This window comes from Callithrix jacchus, chromosome 7 (genome assembly GCF_049354715.1).
Source record: "Callithrix jacchus isolate 240 chromosome 7, calJac240_pri, whole genome shotgun sequence".
Taxonomy (NCBI): domain Eukaryota; kingdom Metazoa; phylum Chordata; class Mammalia; order Primates; family Cebidae; genus Callithrix; species Callithrix jacchus.
The window spans coordinates 96,658,824-96,681,774 of record NC_133508.1 but is presented as its reverse complement, the minus strand read 5'-3'; the positions used below and the strand labels follow the sequence as shown (position 1 = coordinate 96,681,774).

General features: G+C 39.1%; 1 protein-coding gene and 1 long non-coding RNA gene across 25 annotated transcripts in view; one reads left to right on the top strand and one right to left on the bottom strand.

Annotated features, from left to right (window-relative positions):
- The window catches only part of LOC108592611 (uncharacterized), a 62,680-nt gene extending 49,053 nt beyond the window's left edge, over positions 1-13,627 (top strand). The window contains exons 4-6 of one of the 2 annotated variants that reach the window (XR_013520136.1): positions 468-3,937; positions 5,440-11,857; positions 13,092-13,627. This is a non-coding gene — a long non-coding RNA (uncharacterized LOC108592611). Of the gene's footprint in view, positions 1-467; positions 11,858-13,091 lie in introns of both variants that reach the window. The other variant, XR_013520135.1, reaches the window with a different exon arrangement.
- Positions 1-22,951, bottom strand: part of FGGY (FGGY carbohydrate kinase domain containing) — a 439,267-nt gene that overhangs the window by 131,136 nt on the left and 285,180 nt on the right. For 19 of the 23 annotated variants that reach the window (XR_008472954.2, XM_009001341.5, XM_002750883.5 and 16 more), the window contains 2 exons: positions 18,916-19,023; positions 7,672-7,733 (listed from right to left, as the gene is read on the bottom strand). Coding sequence is in view for 22 of the 23 variants with exons in the window: in XM_009001341.5 (XP_008999589.2) it covers positions 7,672-7,733; positions 18,916-19,023 (170 nt within the window). In the remaining variant the exon portion in view is untranslated. The remainder of the gene's footprint in view (positions 1-7,671; positions 7,734-18,915; positions 19,024-22,951) is intronic. The other 4 variants (XM_035251632.3, XM_078332005.1, XM_078332004.1 and 1 more) reach the window with 1 other exon arrangement.

The window sequence follows — 22,951 nt, the reverse complement described above, 5'->3', positions numbered from 1 at the left end:
ATCTATAGGCCTAATTACTATTGATTCGTCATTGTCCCATTTACTTCAGGTCTTTGCAAACAGTGAGATTCATTTAGCCTCTACATATATGGCCACTCATGCACTAATGAGATCCCTGGGGGATGGGGCATATGCTTACCCCTTTGACTCCTAACCTCCTTGCAGCTGTATGTTTATTCTTTGAATGCAGCCATTCCCCTACATGTTTTTTCAATTATACCTTACCATGTGTGCTATCTGAGTATATCATTCAAAATGAAATGCACTTGGAAGACATTAAACTAATGCACATCATTATTCACATAATTGTAACCTTGTATGATGCCTTTTTTTGGTTGTGATTTTGTTTCATTTTGCATGTTTTATCAATTCCTTCTCAAATGGCAGCCTGCCCTCTTCTAGCTAGGTAATCACACATGAACTGTGATCCCAAATGGATCACTCTCCCTCTCTCTCATGAACCCTAGGCTGATATATCCTGTCTCAGAGGGAGAAGGTTTTGCTGGCCACATCCCATTGGGTATTACGAAGAAAATATAGTTTCAGTAATCATAAAGTGACTTCACCATGTACCAGCTGGATGATCAGGTAGGCAAACCCTCTCTGATCCTATTTACTTTTCTGCTACTGGGGCTAATACTCTCTCCCCAAAGACTGCTGTGAAGATTAAACATAGAGCCCTGAGCACTATAACATGACAGGTTATCAATAAATACTTTCCTCTTCTTTGCCATCATAAGAAACTCATTTCCAGTTTAAAGAATCAAGGAACATTTTTTTCAGACCTTATTGTTTATAATCTTAAATGCAGACAGCATCCCTGAAATCTCTCATGTCCTCCCCGTCTTCATAAATCACCTAATTCATTGGGTTCACAGGCTTCCCGGAGTATGGTGGCCATACTGTTAAACCAAAAAATCAGAACACATGGTATAACAAAAGATACTTGTGCCCTTTCTAGCAGTAAGAGGAAGTCTTAGAAAAGAAGTTTCCATACTGCCTGTCTCTAGTTCCTTACTTCTTAACCCAATACCTTGTGCATTCTGCCTCTCCCATTCAACTGAAACTGGTCTCACCATGAGGAACAATATTCCCCTTATTTGTGCCCATGAACCATTTTCTGCATTTTACACCATTTGACCACTTCTTCCTCATTTGTCCTCTTGTTTCTGAAACACTATACTCTCTTGATTTTCCTCCCTCCTCTTTAGCTGGTTCTCCTTCTTCACTTGTTCATTAAACATCTGATGTCTTCCAGAGACCTACTGTCTTTGACCATTTTCTTACTCTTTATTTAGCCTTGGATGATCCTATCCTCTTCTCATGGCTGCAGTTACCATCTAGTGCTGAGGACTTTCAAATGTATGACCTGCTCTCCCATCTATTTCTCTCTTATATGTTCCACATTAAGTATCCAACTACAAGTATCAAAAGTGCCTCCTCTTAGAAGTCCAAAGACAACTCAACTAAGAATGTCCAGTCAGGCTCTCTGCACTCTTTCCTGTCCTCAAAGAAATAATAGAAGAATTCAGGAAAGAAGGAAAAAAGAAAGGTTGAGGGAGAAAAAAAATATGCACAAGCTCATTATTCTAAAACTATGAGATCCATTATACTTCAGGTCTTAGAAAAAAATAGGCATAGCAAAGACAATTTTAAGGGCTTTGAAACTAGTGTTCTGTATCTCCTTGTTTATCTCTAATTTTCATCAGAACATTTATAAATGGCTGGCTATATATGTATATATGTGTGTATAAGTATATAGTATGCATATTTGCATGTATGTACATGTATATATGTATATGTGTGTATATATTTTTATGAAATCAAAGACTTTGCTTGGTTCATTCATGTATCATTAATGCTCAAAAGATACTCATTAGACAGATGAGCCACAGAGCCTGGATTTTAACTTTTGCTTTGCTGCCAACCGTGAATCTAGTACTTGTGGATTATGCCAATAGCTTCTCACTAACCCCTGTTGTTACCAGAACCTCATTCAGAGAAACTGTTAGTTAGGGTTCCCTAAGAGAATCAAGTTTGGAGGAAAAGAGTTAAAGTTTATGATCAACATAAGGTGATCTCTGCTAAAGACTGAAATATCTGCATATTTGGCCCCATATAAAGAGAAACTTTGGTTACCAGTTACATGTACAGGCACATCTAGTTCTTGTTTACTTAATTTATAAGCTCACAAAACACTTCTCTTCAGAGATGGGGCATAAGACGATTGTGGTAAATCAAGAGTATAAAATACGCAATCTGTTTATCAACACTTGTTTCCACAGTTTCAAACAGGATTTGCTGACCCTAGGCTCTGAGATAGGGGTGACCTGCATTGCTGTTTTCTGAAAGCCTCAAGTCATAGCAAAAGAGATACATGGTTCTTGATTCAAAAGGAGTTGCCCTCCCTTCCAAACAGCTAACTTCATTTTAACTACAGCTATGCCTATTTCTTTCTAAGATCTGAAGTATAATGGGTCCCATAGTTTTAGAATATCGTACTCATAGATCTAACGAGATACAGATGCACTTTCCTTTGTAAGATAATAAAAGAAAAGTGAAAGGAAGCAGGACTAACATTTACTAAATACCTATTAAGTATCTGGGCTGGATGCAAAAGAGTCCTCAAAATATAGAAAGAAATGAAGTCAAGAACATAGTTGAGATCACCTTGGAAGAGATGGCAAAGAGAGAAGCTATCTGTGATAAACGTTAATGTTAATGGTCAAGAAAAGAAGTATAAACTCAAGAAAAGCAGATTCGAAAGGAGGAATCAGAGATATAGGAAGAAAACAGAGAGGGCAACATTCCAGAAAGCCAAGGAAAGATAATGTTAAAAGGAGGAAAAAGTTATCACTGATGTCCCATGCTGCTGAGAACTCAAGAAACGGAAATAAGAAACATCCTATGGACTTAGCAAAATAGAGGTCACTGATAACCTTAATATGTAATGTTTCAGGGGGCTGATGGTGACAGAATTCAAACTGAACTGGGCAAGGAAGGAGTAGAAAGTGGGCAAATAGAGACCAAGAGTACAGGCAATGCTTTGGCGAAACTTCACTCTAAATAGAAGGAGAAATACAGGAAGTAGCTGGAAGTATAAAGTTATGTGAAAAGAGGTGAGATTTAAATTCAGTTCTGACCCCATGACTGAATTCTGTAAGTTGCTGTTTCTGAACCACCTTATACTGTTGTTTCTCTGTGTTTGCATGCTAATCCATAAATTCTGCCCTCTTTTTATTATGATTTGCAACAGAAGCTACTCAAATGAAGTTCATCTATAGAAAAAAGTTCTGGAGTTTTTGAGTATGTCATTGTAAAACTAATTATTTACTAAGTCTGTGTTAAGCACTAAAATGTTCACATACAGACATTCCTGTAACCTGCTTTCATCCTAGTAAGGCATGTAAAATGAATTAAGTTTAGAGGAAAAGAGTTAGAGTTAAAGGGTAGTATTATTGTAATTTATGGGTGAGGAATCTAGGAGTCATTGAGACATTCATGGCAGAACTGGTACAAGAACCCAAGCCTTCTAATTCCCAGTCCCTGTCCTTGCTATTCTTCCATGCTTTCCACAAGAAGGCAGGCAGGGTATGAGTTACTGACATCTGCTGCTTGAACCCAGAGCAACCACCATCAAAACTTCCTCCTCTTATAATCATTAATAGTAACAGTAGTAGGTGATATGATTTGGCTGTGTCCCCACCCAAATCTCATCTTGAATTATAGTTCCCATAATCCCCATGTGTTGTGGGAGGACCTGGAAGGAGGTCATTCAATCAAGGGGGTGGTTGCCCTCAGGCTGTTCTTGTGATAGTGAGTGACTTCTCAGGAGATCTGACAGTTTTATAAGGGGCTTTTTTCCTTTTTGCTCAGCACTTCTCTTACCTGCCACCATGTGAAGAAGGATGTGTTTGTTTCCCCTTCCAGCATGATTGTAAGTTTCCCGATGCCTCCCAAGCCCACAGAATTGTGTGTCAATTAAACCTCTTGTCATTATAAATTACCTAGTGTCAGGTATTTCTTCACAGCAGTACAAGAATGGACTAATACAGCAGTAGTAGTTGTAGTAGTGGTCATCATCATTGTCATAATTCAGTTTACAAAGCCCGGCAAACTAAGTCTCCTGTCAAATGTATTACCTCTTCTAAGCTAAAAATAATTCCTTAAAGGTATCTCGGTCTGATTCTTCACTACTATTCTATATTATAATGAGGAAAATGGGTTTCACAGAATGATATATGTTGGAGCTGAGATTTGAATCCAGATCTCTGAACTATAAATCTAGTGCTATGTTCTTTGGCTTAGTGATTTTGTAAATGCTTAATCCCTTTAATAAAATAATGACCATTACGGCCTCCTTCACATAAATGCATGCAGAATTATGTAATCAACAAAACAGGGTACAATTTCAAGAGGTTAAATGATGATCTGAAATTAGGAATCCCTGTTCTAGGTTATAGGTCTCTAGGCCAACTAATATGCTAGTTGATAAGGTTATGTGGCATAATCCCTCTCAATGGTAATTGCAATTAATGACTAATTGCAATGGCATTGTAACTAAAGACATTCCTAGAAGGGAATGCTTATGAAGCTTTTCTCAAACTCCTTATCAAGATCAGTCCTCCTTTTCTACACACCCTGATGACACACTACTTATATTTTAGTAGAGTATGCATTAATTCTGCTCTATGTAGGTGTGCTGACCCTTTTAGAATGTAAGTCATTAGAATGGAAATGTCTAATAGACTAACTACAACAATGATTTTTATCACTACCATTTTTTAATGGAACATCTATTACAGCTTGACGCTTAATTATCACTCTGTCAGCCACTATTCTAATTCATTTAATTTTCTCAACAACCTTATGAAGCATTTACTATTACTCCCTTTACAGTGAGGTACTAAGGCACAGAGGTTAAGTAACTAGCTCAGAAACACACAGTGAACAAGGAGCTAAGCTGAGGCAAAGGCAATTTGGCTTCAGAGTCTATTAATGGCCACCTCAGACTATTTCTCTTTTGTCCTATGCTAGCTACATGGGTTTCTCTGATAATTCTATAAAAAGTATCTTCCTTTTCTTAAACAGCCTGACAATGGAGCATTATTATCATGAAATTCATTAATTTATTATTTTTTAAACTTTTTCTTTCAAAATAATTTTAGAGTTACACAAAAGTAGCGTTCCCTTTTACCCATCACCTAATAAATTAACATAAACAACAATATTATTAATCTCTATTTGAATTGCAACAGTTCTCCTCCACTAATGTCCTTTTTCTGGTCCAGAGTCTAATCCACTATTATATATATTGTTTCTAGTTGTAGTACCTCCCTAAGTCTCCTCCAATCGAGAGTAGTTCTTCAGTATTTAAGTTCCTTAATTTTCCTTTGAAGCAAACTATCTAATAGCTTTGTGGAATGTCTCTCAATTTAGGTCTGTCTGATGCTTCCCATATTTACATTGAGTTTAATCAGTTTGGGCAAGAACATGGCAGATATGACGTTGTGTCCTCATCGATGCATCATAAAAGGAGACACGTGATTTTACTACATGTTATTGCTGGTGTTGCTAACCTTCATCACTTGGGTAAGGTGGTGTCTGCCATATCTATTTACTGGAAAGTCATTATTTTCCTCTTCATATTAATTAGAATCTTGCGCTGAAAACCTCTGGGATTATGACAATATCCTGCTTCCCACTTTTACTCACTAATTTTAACTTCGATTGATGGTTCTTGCCTGCAACATTTATCTCTGTAGTGTTTACCTAATGATTATTTTCTATTTCCATTATTTATTCTATATTTATTTATTTATTTATTTTTGAGACGGTGTCTTGCTCTGTCGTCAGGCTGGAGTGCAGTAGCATGATCTTGGCTCACTGCAACCTCCGCCTTTCGAGTTCTCCTGCCTCAGCCTTCTGAGTAGCTGGGACTACAGGCACAAGCCACCACGCCCAACTAATATTTGTATTTTTAGTAGAGACAGGGTTTTACCATGTTGGCCAGGAAGTTCTCAATCTCTTGGCTTCATGATCCTCCCGCCTCGGCCTCCCAAAGTGCTGGGATTACAGGCGTGATCTTCTACATTTATTAATTGTAAGGCTACTGTTCTGACAGTGAAGAGGAAGACCTGTCCTTTCTTTCTCATTTATTTCCTTCTTCAGTAATTTACTTATGGAGTTATTTACTTACCGACTTATTTCATGCTATTACTGTTTATTTTATTCTGAGTAGGCCACTGAGAGATTCTTAAAGCTAGTTCAAATGTACTTTGAAAATTCCTTGTGGAGTAACTTATTTCTTTCTGGCACCATAATTTTACTGCCCCAACTCTAGACTTAGCCAACTTTTTAAGAAGTCCTGATTACTTTTACTGGAGAAATGGGAGAATGGTATTTAGAATCCAGTATCTGGGAGCTAGGTATACACATTGCTACTACGGTGTCATTGCTTCCAGGCCACCTCAGCACAGAGAGGTAGGGAGCATATGCATGTTTATTCATGCATGAATATATATATATCTATATTTACTTATATATATATATATATATATATATATACACACAACTGTGTGTGTTTATACATATACACATATATAATCATAAGTTGCTACTGACATCTTCAGGTTCATTCTAAGCTTCTCCTTTTCTCATTTGTGAGGTACTTGGCTCTCATTATCCACAGTATATTGATTTCTTCACTCAGTTGTAGCATACACTTAAAGAGATGTCAATACAGCTAACCCAGATATCTATGAAAAACAAATTTACCAATTAGAGTATAATATTTATGGATGGTTATTTTTCTCTTTAGCAATATCGTGTACATCAAAATATTCTTTCCCAGATTTACTTAGGTTCTTTTTTTTTTCCCAACCCCCTTTGTAATACAGTAGGTTCAGTTTTTACTGTGTGTATTTCATTTTGTCCACCCCAGCATACACATATATCCTGGCTATTTATCTATCATCTATTTATCAAGCGATTGGAGACATGAGGCATCACAATGATTCTAAGAGTTACAGTTATATAAAGATGTATACTCAGAGAAGCGTCATTTCTTCCTGCTACCATGTTCCCATTCCCACATTCCTTCCACCACATTCCTACCATACCCTGTAAGTAACCAATCTTATTAGTTTCTGGTTTAAACTTCCTGTATTTCTTTTGCAAAAATGAATAGATACACACGTATTTCCTTATGTCTTTCTTTTTACATGAAAGGAAGTACATTGTAAGTACTTTTCACACTCGATTTTCTTCAAAATATTCTAGAAATCACTCCATATCAGATATTATCTTCAGTTTTACAGATAAAGACACAGGTGTAAAGAGGTTAAGTAACTAGCTCAAGGTCCTATGTCTATTAAGGAGTAAGGATGGGATGTGAATCTAAGAGGTTTTGACTCTAGAATCCATGCTCTTCCTTCTACATCAAAGTTTCTTATCCATAGTTCTTGGGGAATCTCTAGGTTCTTTAAGTTCTCTTACATCATTTAAAGAATTAATATATGTATCTTCTGGATCATCCAGATGACTATCTTTTAAGCACTAACAGGCATCTTTATTGTCCATAGGATCTGAAAATCCCCCAACAGCCCAAAGTGAATGCTCTCAGTACAGTCACAGAAGGAAAGCTTTAGAGTAAACAGAGATAGCAGTTACCTGGCTGTGGCCTTCGCTTGTAGTTCTGGGAAAGCAGCATGGCCTTGTACCATGTGGTCTATCTGAAAAGTAAGAGATGGGTCAATTTTGTAGCTTCTTTAATTTACATAGGAGATAGAAAAATTTACATTAAAACGAGTGTATGTTTCTTTCAACTCTTTGTCCACACAGGATCTAAGAACATTAACATGCCAATGTGGCAAGTGTGCCTCAGCTAAAATAAATTTAGCTTTGATTAACCTAGTGCTAGTGCTAGCCTCTTAAATATATAAAACAAGGAAGTTTAGAGAGAAGAGTAAAAGGAAATGAAATTCCCAAGGCTAAACTGGTAAAAGCAGGTTAGCAACAGGCTCAAGAATGAAGAGTAAGGAAGAAAGGGTAACTTAACTCAACTGGTGGGGGGTCTGAGTGTCAAAAGCACTAACCTTTTCTGGATTACATCATCCAGGCTGTCATCCCTGGGCAATGTCAAACCGTGAATTACTCACTGTGTCTTACTAATGGAGAAGATGGATAAAGACTATGTCCCTCATTTAAAAAAATTTTTTTGAAACCCTTAGTTAAGGATAACAGAAAAGTGAGATGGCCCAGAGCTGTCAGGAGAAACTCTTCTGACTGAAAAATCATCACATGGGAAACACAGCTCTCCAAGGACAGAAATATCTGAGCTCTGAAGACAATCATCTTCTCATTTGAAATCCCAGGTCTAGGATCTTATTCCTTAATCCACTTGGTGGCTCTAAACAAAATAGTATGAAATAGGTATTAGGACAGAGATGTTTCTCCACGCACACCCAAGCAACACTGTGCTTGAATTCCTGAACCTCATCTGTGTATTTTCTGAATGTTTACTTGAGTTTCTAGGATGCTAAAACAACCATTCTGATAGAGTTATTTTCATTCCAACTAGGAAAAGACTTGCTCTTTTGGCTTCACAGGGATAGGCCCTCTGAGCATGTTTCCTGAGAGCTAGGGCTGTATAAAGAAGAAGATTATTTGTTCAGGAGCCACAGAGGCCAGGTGTGGGTTCTGGCTCGGAATTTCACTAGCTGAGTGACTTTGTGCAAGTCACTAAACTGTTTTGAACCTTCATGGCATGCTTTTAAACAGGATTTTGAGGAAGTTAAGTGTGTCTACTTGACATGGTTTGTCTGTGTCCCCACCAAAATCTCGTCTTGAATTTTAGCTCCCATAATTCTCACATGTTGTGGAACGGACCTGGTGGGAGACAAATGAATCATGGAGGCAGTTTTCCCCATATTGGCCTTGTAGTAGTGAATAAGTCTCATCAGGTCTGATGGTTTTATAAGGGATTTTCTCTTTGACTTGATTCTCATTTTCTCTTGCCTGCTGCCATGTAAGACTTTCACCTTCTGCCATGATTATGAGGCCTCCCCAATCATGTGGAACTATGCGCCCATTAAACCTCTTTTTCTTTATAAATTACTTAGTCTTGGGAATGTCTCAATAGGCAGTGTGAAAATGGACTGATACACTACTACAGTGCCAACAGTAGCATAAACGATATCACGTGAAAGATACTGACTCATTTGCCATATATCAGCACTAACTGAAGTCTTATATGCACATTATTCTATTTTGTTTATTCTTTAGACCACTCCTATGAAGAAGATACTATTCTTCACTATGGAGATAAGGAAACTGAGCCTAAGGCCACAGAAAAGTAATGACAAATCTAGGTCTCAAACTGAGGCCTCTATATTTTAAGACCTTGTTCTTAACTACTATGTCATATTGTCTACTGAACTTCCAGATATAAGTTTTATACCATTGGTGGAGTTTTTGTGGAAATGTTTCAGAATAATATCAAAGACACTGGTCATTTCAATGAAAAAAATTCATGCAGTTATTGAATATTTATTTTCTCTGGGTTCAACTTTACATTACTGTGATGATGGATACCTTCATCACACTCTGGATCCCCTGAGTTTGCAATCCATTGAGAACATCAAGATAAACTCACTGGGAACAGTAATGGATAATTAAAGGCATTACTTAATTTGACACTTGTTTTTATGGGAAGTGCTTTAGGAGTTCAGAGAAGAGAGAAGAAAAAGATGGACTGGTGACATATTTTGGAGGTGGAACCCTCAGGACTTACTGATGGATTGGATGCGAGGAGAAAGGGGAAAGGAAGAGTCAAGGATTAATCCTACTTTTTTCTCATGTTTTGGCTTTAATAAAAATATAAATGATGGTACTCTTTACCAAGATATAGAAAGATAATGCAGAATCAACTTTGGGAATGTATCAGTCACTACAGTCAGAAAATGCAGTAATTCTTGACTCCTTCCTCCCTCTGACTCCAAAGCATCAAATACACCTTCACTCATTGATAGCACTGCTACACTCCTTAACCCTTGGCCCCTTTCTTCTGTACACTTCACACCTAGTCCATCAGGGTGTGAAGGTCAAGGTCAAGATTTGAAGGTGGCTGTACCTTCAAAATACATCCAAAATCTAAGCATTCTTTACCAGCTCCATTCCATTATCCTCTTCTCTTAGCTGACTTACTGCAATAACCTCTTTCTGGCTTCTATGCTTCCCTCCCTATACTCTCAACCCATAGTTAACAACACAGTAACCCCACAACAATACAGTAGGCAACAATAAAAATGATTCTTTGAAAACCTAAGTCATCTCACATCACTCCTCTGCTTGCTATTCTCCAACAGTTTCCATTTCACTCAGAGTAAAAACAATTACTGTGGTCAATAATGTAGACCCTATTACCTCTCTGAACTTGTTCCCTGCAACTCTCATTTTGGTTCTCTCTGCCCCATCCATTATGACCTTCTTGCTATTCTCATAATATCCCAGGCAAGCAACCCTTTTCAGAATCTTTACAGTGGTTTTTCCCTTGACCTGGTATATTCTTCCCCTAGGTTTCAAAATGGCTAAATTCCTTCCTTTCCTCATTCTTTGTTCAAATGTCACATGAGTGAGGTCTGCCCTGACCACCCTATTTAAAACTGCAACCTTCATACCATAATTGTGGTTTATTATCATAAAATTGAATTTATTTCTTTATCATTTATATATTTGTGTATATATTTGATTTTTTTTTTTTTTTTTTTTTGAGACGGTTTCGCTCTTGTTACCCAGGCTGGAGTGCAATGGCGTGATCTCAGCTCACCGCAACCTCCACCTCCTGGGTTCAGGCAATTCTCCTGCCTCAGCCTCCTGAGCAGCTGGGATTACAGGCATGCGCCACTGTGCCCAGCTAATTTTTTTGTATTTTTAGTACAGATGGGATTTCACCATGTTGACCAGAATGGTCTTGATCTCTCGACCTCATGATCCACCTGCCTCGGCCTCCCAAAGTGCTGGAATTACAGGCGTGAGCCACTGCTCCCAGCCTTAATTTTATTTATTTAATAAATATATATATTTGTGTATATGTTTATTATCTATGTAATTTTGGTATACATACCATAAAATTAAATTTATTTATTTATTGTGTATTATCTGTCTCCTCCTGTTAGAATGTAAGCTTGAGAAAGGTACAGAAGTCTTGGCAGGGTGTAGGAGGCTGCAGGAGGGGCTGTTTTACTCACTGCTCTTTTCTCACTCAGAACAGTACCTCAAATATAGTAAGCACTCGGTAAATACTGGCTGTATAAATAAACATCATTCTAAAGAATTCAGACTTTATTCTAACGACAACTGAAGAGCTATCACGAGTGACAGACTCATAACTATGTTTCAGAAAGACTTCTATAGTTACAATGCAAGAGCAAGATTAGAGGGGGAAAGATTAGAGGCAAGAAGCCAATTAGGAAGTTGTGCAGCAATCCAGATGAGTAAACAAAAAATACAGCAAAAGCCAGGGCAGGAAGAGGGAACAGGGAGACATTTGTTAATGCAGAGTTAGTCTTTGTATCCATGAAGTCATTCTAACTAGCAAATGTGAAATGCTGGGGACACACCTACATCTGTCCACAGGGCTTGTCAATACTGATGCATATACATCTTTCTCCCATGGACTTACAAAGCCTGCCAACTGTATTTGCTTCAAGATGCTTAAAGAGAATGTCATGTTAACGGACAACAGTTGTTTCTCAAGGGAGTCTACAAGAGAACTGGATGAAAAGCTCAGAAATGCAACTCCACAGAAATCAGATTCAGTTCTGGAAAGATCTTGGGCCTCTGGTGGCCAATTTGGGTTTGTATTGTGGCTCTCCTACTGATAACTGCAAGATTTTGATCAGATTACCTTACCATTCTCAGCCTATTTCTTCATCAATAAAACTAACATAAGAACACTGACCACATACACATGCTGTGAAGACCAAATGAAATACCAAATCTTAAGGGGCCTAAAAGTATTCAGTATATAATAAGTACTCAGTATTAACCTCTATTTTTCCAGTCGGTGGTAGTGATTGTACTATCTATTTTTATGTCCTACAATAAATTATAATGATCAGTTCTGTATCCAACTTTTTACTTCATGACGAACTACTGGAGTGACCATATTCTTGCCTGGCCCAGTGTAATCACCCAGGAAATCTCTGTCACATGATGGAAGAAGTGAATGAATGAAGGGATGAAATCATTATCTCCATAACCTGTACTACACTGGGTACACTCTAAGTTATTCATACACCCCTTTATAGCAGAATGGCTTCCATCTTCCATAAGTGACTTCCTGAGGCTAGTCCCAGCCTTCAACATGAAGCAGGGGGCTGATAGACACTCACAATGTGTACATCCTAAAATCCCAAGAGCACATAGCAACTTGTGGCATTGTAACTTTGTGACTTAATCCAAGCCTAATTGTTCCAGAAAGCGAATGCCACCATAGCAGTGGCTTAGGAACTTGTCTTAGCCTTCTTTATCTAATGCCATCCCCAATAAAAATGACTCCATGTGAGGCAAAGAAGACCACTTGGAAAGGGTGATGGCTGAGGTCCAGTTGGAAACAGGATTTGGTATCTTGATGCAGGAACTGCATGGGGTCAGTGTTCTGTGGATAAAGTCTGGGCAAAGGCAATGCTTTTTTGCACAACTATTCTGTAAAGAATATTGGCAAGCACGAGACAAGCCTTGATGCATGATGAAACTAAAATCAATCATCCTTGGGAAGGGAGCATGTGCTTTTCTAAGAAGAAGTAAATATCAAAAAAATATCAAAAGATCCTGTCCTATTTCTTTTCCTTCATCCTGAGGATAACCAGATGTAGTTTTTTCTTTTTAATAGCAATCTATTCACATACTTAGAATGAGATACTTGCTTTGTAATAGAAGATCTGTATTTAATTGTAAAAATGAGATGAAATATCTTTTTCTCAAATCTATGGTTTATGTATATTTTTCATTTCTTTTCCTTTTCTTTTTTTAATCTTCTTTACCTTCTTTTTTCTCTCTTTTCTCATTTCCCATCACTTCTGCTTTAGTGGGTGTATGTATGACTGTGTGGCATTGTTGATACCATAAACAATGTACTACTGGAGCAGACACTCTCAGATGTGGCTTAGTAAAGAAGTATATATGCAACAAGGAACAAAAAAGATGCAGCTTTCTCTTATCATTTCCTATGTGACAACAATGTGTTTAAAACCAGAGACTATAATTTACAAGAGAATAAACAAGAATTAGTCAACGGTAATGAAAGGTGAGTAGTAAATAAACCATATTAAAAAGCCATCAATGGTGGGTGAGGAGTCTCTCCAGCTGTGATTGCTACCTTCACCTAAGTATAAAATACAGATACTGACTGTATCTATAGGTATAGTCATAGGACTTTTGAGAGTATTAATAAAATAATACATGAAAAGTTCTTAGAATTAAGATTGGAAACAAGTCTTCAAAATAACATTAGGCATGGTAATTATGGCCGTCATTCAAAGTTTAACAGAATTATGTGTATAAATCCCTCTAACAGAAAAAAATTCAGAAAGCTACAATTATTACAATTAACACTACCATCACAATAATATTTTTTTGTCTGTTTTATAACTGGCATCTCTCTCTTTGCGTGTCCTCTTTGGACTGATGATGGACAATATAATTTGTTCTTGATTCAAATTTTGTTCCATTGTGCTAGATTTTGGATTTCGTAAGATTTCACTCTCTGTAACCTATGAATCAATCAAGTCGCATGCCTATGTCCAATGAAACTACGTTGCCCAAAATGGAGCTCCGAATGAAGCTTGACAGGTTGATGGTGCAATACTAATGAAACAGATAAAAGCTAACAATTCCCATGACTGCTGTCAAAAACCACAGCGGAATATTATGATTTGTTGGTGATAGCAATGAAGAGGTCCCATTTTTTATTTAAATTCAGGCTTATGAAATAGGTAAAACCAATTTTTGTCCACAAAGATATGTCATAACATTTGGAATAAAATGGATTATATACATGGCAGTGGAGGAAACTTTGAGCCAAATGCTGGGGAAAATATTTCTGACTGATAGGGATGTTCGATGTGTATATCAAGTCTCTGAAAACCTACTGATGGACAGGTTCATGACCAATGCATTCTGCACAAATAATTGGTTTACTGGATCATTTTCCTTATTACAAAAAGCTTCTGGCTTGTGTCGTCTATGAGTTCTGGGTCTCCTAAGGGTGATTATACTATGATCGGAGGTTTAAAAGGGCTATATTTCAGTCATGGGTCCTCAATGTGCCACAAAAAGAGAAAGAATATTTAACTTAAAAGTTGTCCAGGAACAGCTGGGGGAGGGGGAGGGGCCAAAATGGCCCACTAGAAGCAGCAGCAGTCGGAGGCTCACATCAAAAAGAACCATAACAGCTTGCGAATCCTGCAGCAGCAACGGATGTATCCAGATTCTGTCATCAGAACTGACTAGTTGGCTGGTGTGACACATAGAGAGGAAGGAAGAGCTGTGTGGTGTAGTGGCCAACCTGAGAGCCACACGGGTCAGGAGAGTCCACAGTACCCGGCTAAGGGAAGCAGTGAGTGAATGTGCTATCCAGCCTGAGAAACCATGCTTTTTCTAGGGAAATGTGAAACACACGGATCGGAAGATCCCACTCATGAGCCCATGCCACCAGGGCCTAGGGTTCCCAACCACGGAGCCACACAGATTCCCAACAACCACTCAGCTAGAATCTGCTTAAGCCTGCTGAGCTCCTGAGAGGTGGCCAGCACCACAGCTGTGGCTGCCTGCTATCTAAGCCATTTGAGCTCCTTGGGGCAGGGAGCCAACAATGGAACTGATAGCTGCAAACACACTAAGTTCCCAGGGTGGGGGAAGGGTAGCAGCCATCTCTATAGCTCCAGGCCATGCTTTTCCCCTCCTGGAGCCAGGGAGGCTGGATGGCTTGGTCCCAAGAGGTATTCTCCACAGCCCAACATACCAGCTGTGGCAGACTGCCGCCAGAGTGCCTCCTCAGGCCTGATCCTGACCCATCCCTCCTTACTGGGTGGGGCCTCCCCGCAGGAACTCCAACAACTCCAGCCAGAACTCTGATCTCCCTGGGCCTGAGCCCCTAGCAGGAGGGGTGGCCACAGTCTCTGCAAACTTAGTCTTTTCTCCTGCTAGTTCTGAGGAATCTGGGCAGCTCAGACAAGTGGGCTCCACCCCCAATGAAGTACACCCCCCCCACCAAAGGACACTCAAAGTGCCTGTTAAATGGGGATCCTGCTCCCCTAGTGCACCACTGGGTGAGACACTTTAACAGGGGTTGTCAGACACCCTATACAGGAGTGTTCCTACTGGCATCAGGTCAGTGCCCCTCAAGGTCAGAGATCCCAGAGGAAGGAGCAGGCATCCATCTTTGCCATTCTCCAGACTCCTTGAGTAACATTTCCAGGCACAGGAGTGAACCACATCAACAGGGCCTGAAGGGAACCCTCAGCAAATCACAGCAACCCTACAGAAGAAAGATCTGACCATTAAAAGAAAAACAAACAGAAAGGAACAAAAGCATCAACAAAAAAAGAGTCCCCACAAAAATCCCATCCAAGGGTCAGCAGCCTCAAAGATTGAAACGAGACAAACTCATGAAGATGAGAAAGAATCAACAAAAAAACACTGAAAACCCAAAAGGCCAGAGTGCCTGTTCTCCAAATGATCACAATGCCTCTCCAGCAAGGGCGCAGAACTGGACAGAGGATGCGATGGACAAGTTGACAGAAGTAGGCTTCAGAAGGTGGGTAGTAACAAACTCCACGGACCTAAAGGAGCATGTGCTAACCCAATGCAAAGAAACTAAGAACCTTGATAATAGGTTACAGAAGCTGCTAACTATAATAACCTGTTTAGAGAGGAACACAAATGACCTGGTGGAGCTGAAAAACACAACATGAGAACTGTGTGAAGCATACACAAGTATTGATAGCTGAATGGACCAAGCAGAAGAAATGTTGATCATAATTTGAAGACCATCTTGCTGAAATGAGGCATGCAAACAGTTATTAGAGAAAAAAGAATAAAAAGGAATGAAAACCTCTGAGAAATATGAAATGATGTAAAAAGACCAAACTTATAATTGATTGGAATACCTGAAAGAGATAGGGAGAATAGAACCAAGTTGGAAAACACACTTCAGGACATTATCCAGGAGAACTTTCCCAACCTAGTAAGACAGGCCGACATTCAAATTCAGGAAATACAGAGAACACCACTAAGATACTCTAAGAGAAGATTCACCCCAAGACACATAATCCTCAGATTCTCTAAGATAGAAATGAAGAAAAAAATGTCAAGGGCAGCCAGAGAGAAAGGCCAGATCACCTACAAAGGGAAGGCCATCAGACTAACAGCACATTTCTCTGCAGAAACCCCACAAGCCAGAAGAGAGTGAGGGCCAGTATTCAACATTGGTAAATAATTTTCAACCGAATTTCATATCCAGCCAAGTTAAGCTTGATAAGTGAAGGAGAAATAAAATTCATTCCAGACAAGCAAATGCTAAGAGATTTTGTCACCACCTGGCCTGTCTTGCCAGAGCTCTTATAGGAAGCACTAAATATGGAAAGGAAAAACCGGTACCAGCCACTGCAAAAATACACCAAAACATGAAGATCAATGACACTGTGAAGAAACTGCATTAACTTGTGTGCAAAATAATCAGATAACATCATGATGACAGGATCAAATTCATATATAACAATATCATCCTTAAGTGTAAATGGGCTAAATGACCCAATTAAAAGACACAGACCGGCAAACTAGATAGAGTCAAGACCTATCAATGTGCTGTATTCAGGAGATTCATCTCACATGCAAAGACACACATAGGTGCAAAATAAAAGGACAGAGGAAAATTTACCAAGAAAATGGAAAGCAAAAAAAAAAGTAGGGGTTTCAAACTCAGTCTCTGACAAAACCGACTTTAAACCAACAAAGATCAAAAAAGAGAAAGAAGGGCATGACATAATTATAAAGGGATGAATTCCACAAGAAGAGCTAACTATCCTAAATATATATGTACCCAATACAGAAAAACCCAGATTCAAAAAACAAGTTCTCAGAGACTACAAAGAGACTGAGACTCCCAAACAATAATTGTGGGAGACTTTAACACCCACTGTCAATATTAGACAGACCAACAATATAGAAAATTAACAAAAATATTCAGGACTTGAACTAAGCTCTGAATTAAGCAGACCTATCAAACATCTACAGAACTCTCCACCCCAAATCATCATACTACCTTGTTCTCAGTGCTGCATGGCACTTATTCTAAAATCAATCACATAATTGGAAGTAAAACACTCCTCAACAAATGCAAAAGAAGTGAAATCTTAACAAACAGTCTCTCAGAACACAGTGCAATCAAATTAGAACTCAGTATTAAGAAACTAACTCAAAATCACATAACTACATAAAAATTGAACAATCTGCACCTGAATGACTCCTGAGTAGATAAAATTAAGGCAGAAATAAGGAAGTTCTTGGAAACCAGTGAGAACAAAGAGACCACATATCAGAATCTCTGAGACACAGCTAAAGCAGTATTAAGAGGAAAATTTATAGCACTAAATGCCCACATCAGAAAGCTAGAAAGATCTCAAATTGACACCCTAACATCACAATTAAAAGAGCTAGAGAAGCAAGAGCAAACAAATCCAGTAGCTAGCAGAAGGCAAACTAAGATAAGAGCAGAACTGAAGGAAATAAAGACATAAAAAACACTTCAAAAAAATCAATGAATCCAGAAGCTGGTTTTTTTCTTTAAAAAAATTAACAAAATACAGAGATAGCTAGACTAATAAAGAAGAAAAGAGAGAAGAATCAAATAGACACAAAAATGATAAAGGGGATATCACCACTGACCCAGAGATACAAACTGCCATCAGAGAATGCTACAAACGCCTCTATGCAAATAAACTAGAAAATCTAGAATGAATGGATAAATTGCTGGACACATACACCTTCCCAAGACTAAACCAGGAAGAAGTCAGTTCACTGCAACCTATGCCTCTTGGGTTCAAGTGATTCTCCTGTCTCTGCCTCCCCAGTAGCTGAGATTACAGGTGCCCACCATCATGCCTGGCTAATTTCTGTATTTTTAGTAGAGATGTGGTTTCACCGTGTTTGCCAGGCTGGTCTTGAACCCAGACCTCAGGTGATCCACCCACCCTGGCCTCCCAAAGTGCTGGGATTAAAGGCATAAGCCACCGTGCCCAGCAGAGTCCTTGTCTTTAAGGAGCTGAGTGTTCTAGAAAGAGGATTAGTAACCAATAAGAATAATAGAACATGCTAAGAGCTGGAGTTGGATCTTACAGGACAAGTAAAATTATTGAGGTGGTAAAGAACTCCCCAAGCAGGGAAAGAAGCATGTATAAAGGGGCAGAGAAGTGAAATGGCAGGAGGTATGGAGAAGCTGTGAGGAAGGCAATCTAGTGTAAATAACATGCTCATGTGTGGGACTGGAGGGGATAGACCATGAAGTGTATAATGTAGCCAGAAGATTATCTGAGCCACGTCTCGAGGGCTACAGGGAAAATTCAAGGATATGGGCTGGGGACTAACATGCCATTTTCACAAAATAGAGTATCACTCTCATCATCCTGAGAAAAATGGATTGGTGTGAGGAAAAATCAGGTGAGAAGGGCTGGTTATCACTGCCTCACACATGCTGCACCTGTATAACAGGTTAGGCTGTGCACTAAGAGGATGTTAACCCTGACTCAGGGGTCTGCAAATCCTCCAGATACTGGGTATATGGGCCATGTAACAAAATGGACTCATCAATGACATAAAATTATCCATGACCCTAGTGAGAAAGTGTCAACTTACCAATTTTCCAGTAACGCTCTGACCACCTTCATTCAGCCAGAACCCAGGTACCATGGCTGAGAAATAAGGCCCCCAGACCCCTGGTACAAAAATCGGGTCTTTGCTGATCTGAAAAGAAAGACAGAAAATAACATGAAAATACTGTCTTTCAGGGGCAGGGGGAGAGTTCTCCTCCTAACTAATATTTCTATGACCATGGAATTCGGCTTCATACTGAATGACTTTTATGGTGGGGAAGTCGCTCTCTCCAAAGAAAGGCCATGGCTCCTTTTTTAAGAAACTTTCCTGATAATTCATTTAAATGTCAAGGTAATAAAAATGATCATTTTGGAAAGAAACTGATAAGATGTTTCCTTGCTGGCTCCCTCGCTATGGCAGAGATTGCAAAAGTGGTCCCCATTCTCCATTCTTCCTGGGTCAACACCATTTGCAATGAGACTTTGCAGCTCCTCACCTTGGGAGGTGGGTCTCTCTCCCTACCTCATCAATCTATGCCAGTGTTGTGACTTGTTTTGCCAAGAGAATGCAGTAGATGTGACACTGGGCCAGTTTTCTAAGCCTAGGCCTCAAGAGGCCTATGTGCTTCTATGCTGTCTTTCACTCTTCAAACTTGGCCACAAGAACATGCCCTGACAAAGATGCTGGGTGACAAGAGATGTGCAACAGAGCTGAGTCTGTTCCACTGTCTCAGGTATTGTCCCAGATATATGAAAGAATGCAGGCAACACCAGCAAATCTTCCTAGGTGACCAGCATTGACTAGCCCAGCTCATCAGAATCACCTAGCCAACCAATAGACTTGTGAGCAAAAATAAATGTCTACTGTTGTTTGTCACTAAGGCTTCATATTTGTCTGCAACTTAGCATGTGAGAGATAATAATAACTTATATAGTTTTTTTCTTTTACAAACATGTACTGCTACCTAATAGCAATCCTCTTCCCACTGGGAAAGATGAATAAGAGTTTTTACCTTCAAGAAACTCCCATCTAGTGGAGGAACTATACAAATAAATAGACAAATAGAATATGGCACGGCCCATGAGATGGCAAAGACAAAATACAGAATATTATGGATGGGCACAGGGGGTGAGGAATGTGCTAAAGGTTATACAAAGACAGAAGCCATAGTTTAACTATATACCCCAAGGCCAACTGCCCAGAGTCAAGTGGTGAAACTTAAGTCATTCTGCTTTCCCTGAGTTGCTAGTTCTAATCATAAACAAAGCACAAAACATAAGTTTTATGTCCCTGTCAGCATGATTTGATGAAATTAAAACTTAAGCTTTAGGTCCTTGTCAGCATGATTCAGGGAAATTAAATCAATCAGCTATAGACAAATCAGTTTAACAGTCGTATTTGCCCTAAAAAAAAAAAAATGTTAACATGTAATAGCCAATTACTAAAAAGGTCAAAATATTTTCTCCTTAATGCTTCATAAACTGTACTGTAACTGACATAAGGTGAGCCTCTTACCATTTGAAGTCTTGCTGAGGGCAAGCTGTACTTTTTGTTAGATAGTAAGCTTCCAAATTTCCCTAACTTGTTCTCATTTTATTTTTGACAAGTGGAATGGTACAGCAGTGGCTTGTTTGAGAACAGGACATAAGCTAAGTTTGAAAAGACTAGTGGGATTTTGGTAGATGAAGTGAAACAAGCATTTCAAGTAGAGGGAAGGGCTTGAACAAAGCCATGTCAGTAAGAAAGGTGCTCTCAGTAATCAAGATAGTGCAACGTTTTTTTTTTCTTTCCTTTTCTGTAACAGACCATAGCAGCCCCTTCAACTGTAAGGAAACTATATAAAGAGATGAACTAGAACAGGTGGGGATAGACCATGTGTTCACTCATCTGCAATGGAATGTGCTTCTCATGTATTCAGCAGTAAGGAATGTTGAAGTCACATTTATGGTCACAGAAATGTTTTGCTAGAGGGTAGGGAAGAAAAGGGAGTTAGGTATACAAGGTGTATTCCAGCAGGTTTTGAGGCTGGGCAGATAATCCATTCATTTATATATTTCACAAATATTTACTCAGCCCTTACTATGTGCTTGGTAATGTGCTAGGCCCGGAGGATACAGAAGTTATGACCAGCATTTTAGCATGGGGACAGACCTTATTTAATTGTCTTGATCTCAGCTACCCTGGTTCTCTTTTTACTAAACTAGCAATTCCTCAAATCAGTAGGATTCCCAACCCCAAAATGGGAAGGAGGTGAAGGAAGGCAAAAACAAAAACAGTGTAACATTGTCAAATTTAAATTTTGTCAAATTAGGACAAATTTTCATAATGAGCATTTTAATTTCTAAAATAGGAAGAATAATCTCAGGGAGAAAAAAGATAGGCTTTCACAAGAAAAGTAAGTTCAGCTTACATTAACATATACATTCATTTCTTTACTGGTTCAATAGATGGTTCCTGAGTTTCTAGTCTAGGTCTGTGCCAAGCACAGAGATAAATGGTAAACAAGAGCACAGTCCCTGTCCTCATAAAGCAACCAGTCTTGAGAGGGAAGCAGACCAGGGTGACCAATTACACAGGTTTGGCCAGGACTCTCCCAGTTTCAGCACTGAAAGTCTTGCCTTCTAGAAAACCCCTCAGTCTCAGCCAAACTGAAACAATTGGCTACCCTAAGACAAACATTAATCAAATCATTACACGAATATGTAATTACCAACTGTGAGAAGTAAATAAGGGAAAGCCAAAAGGTATTATGCAAGCACACAAGTGAGATGTCTAATTCAGTCTAGGTGACAGAGAATGCTTCTCCGAGGAAATGACATATGAATTAATATGTAAAACATGCATGGAAATTATGCGGGTAGGTGAGTGTAAGTGTGGTGTGTATATGAGAGAGAGAATGCACGAGTAAGCTATGGAGAATGTTCCAGCCACAAGGAGCACATACTAACTGGTACTTTTTTCACCACTCTGCCTTTCTTTGCCCTGAGAAAATTTTATCACATGCCAATTCTAGAAGTTTATTATTCTAAGTCCCAGAGCTTCTTTGGGGTGAATGAGGCAGTCCATATTCATTCACTCCGTTTGTGCCCACTTAGGACCCAGGGTTTGCAAAGGCAGAGCCCATGGCTTGCACAGGTACAGCCAAAGCCAAGTCATCTCTTTCTGTGTCCACACCCTCTTGCTTCCAGAACTCCTGGCCCAATTTGACAGATTTGTCCCCGAGTGGTTGTGTAAGTTGTCCATGGTGAGTACATGAATGACCACAGTGGGATCTGAACTGAGGCAGATGTTGATCTCAAACTCTATGATAATGCTCTTTACTTGTATACATACATTGCTTAGGAAGGATACACGTCATCTCCCTCCTTCCTACCCCCTGTCTCACAATTTGGGACATCAGCTGCAGCAAGACTTCATTAGAAGATTACGGCTTTGCTGCTCAGAAATGTCAGAGGATGGGTTTGCTTGGCTCTGTTCAGGGAGAAAGTTTTGAGTTGATCTCTGTTTGTCCCCACTCATCTGGAATATCACATGCTTCTCTTCAGACATGCTGTGTAAAGCAATGAAACAAAGAGTACTTCTAATCACTCTCAACCCTGTGTTCTTAGAAGAATCTAGGAATAGCGTGTTTTGAGAGAGAAAGAGAATGCACATTTGTGTACTTATGTGTTGTTTAATTCTTTGCAACAAACCTAAATATTTAAAAATCTTTTTGTGAAAGCTCCTTCCATGCTGATTGCTATCTTGGCCTGGAGGCTGCTCCATGACCAAAGGGAAGCTCATTGTACAACACTGATGACAGGTGTCCTTACAGGATACTGACTTCCCAGTAATAACGGTGGTGTTGGCAGCAACAACAATAGGTAACACTTACTGTTTACTTAGTAAAGGCCTGATTCTAAGCATATTACAGGTATTAAATCACTTAATCTTCACAATAACGCTAAGGGAAAATTCTGTTATTATTCCTATTGTACAGATATGTAAACTGAGGCAGAGAAGTAAATAACATGCCCAGCGTTACAAAAGCTAAAAGCAGTCAGGCATCAGGCTCTATATATTTGTCTCTGCCAAGTTA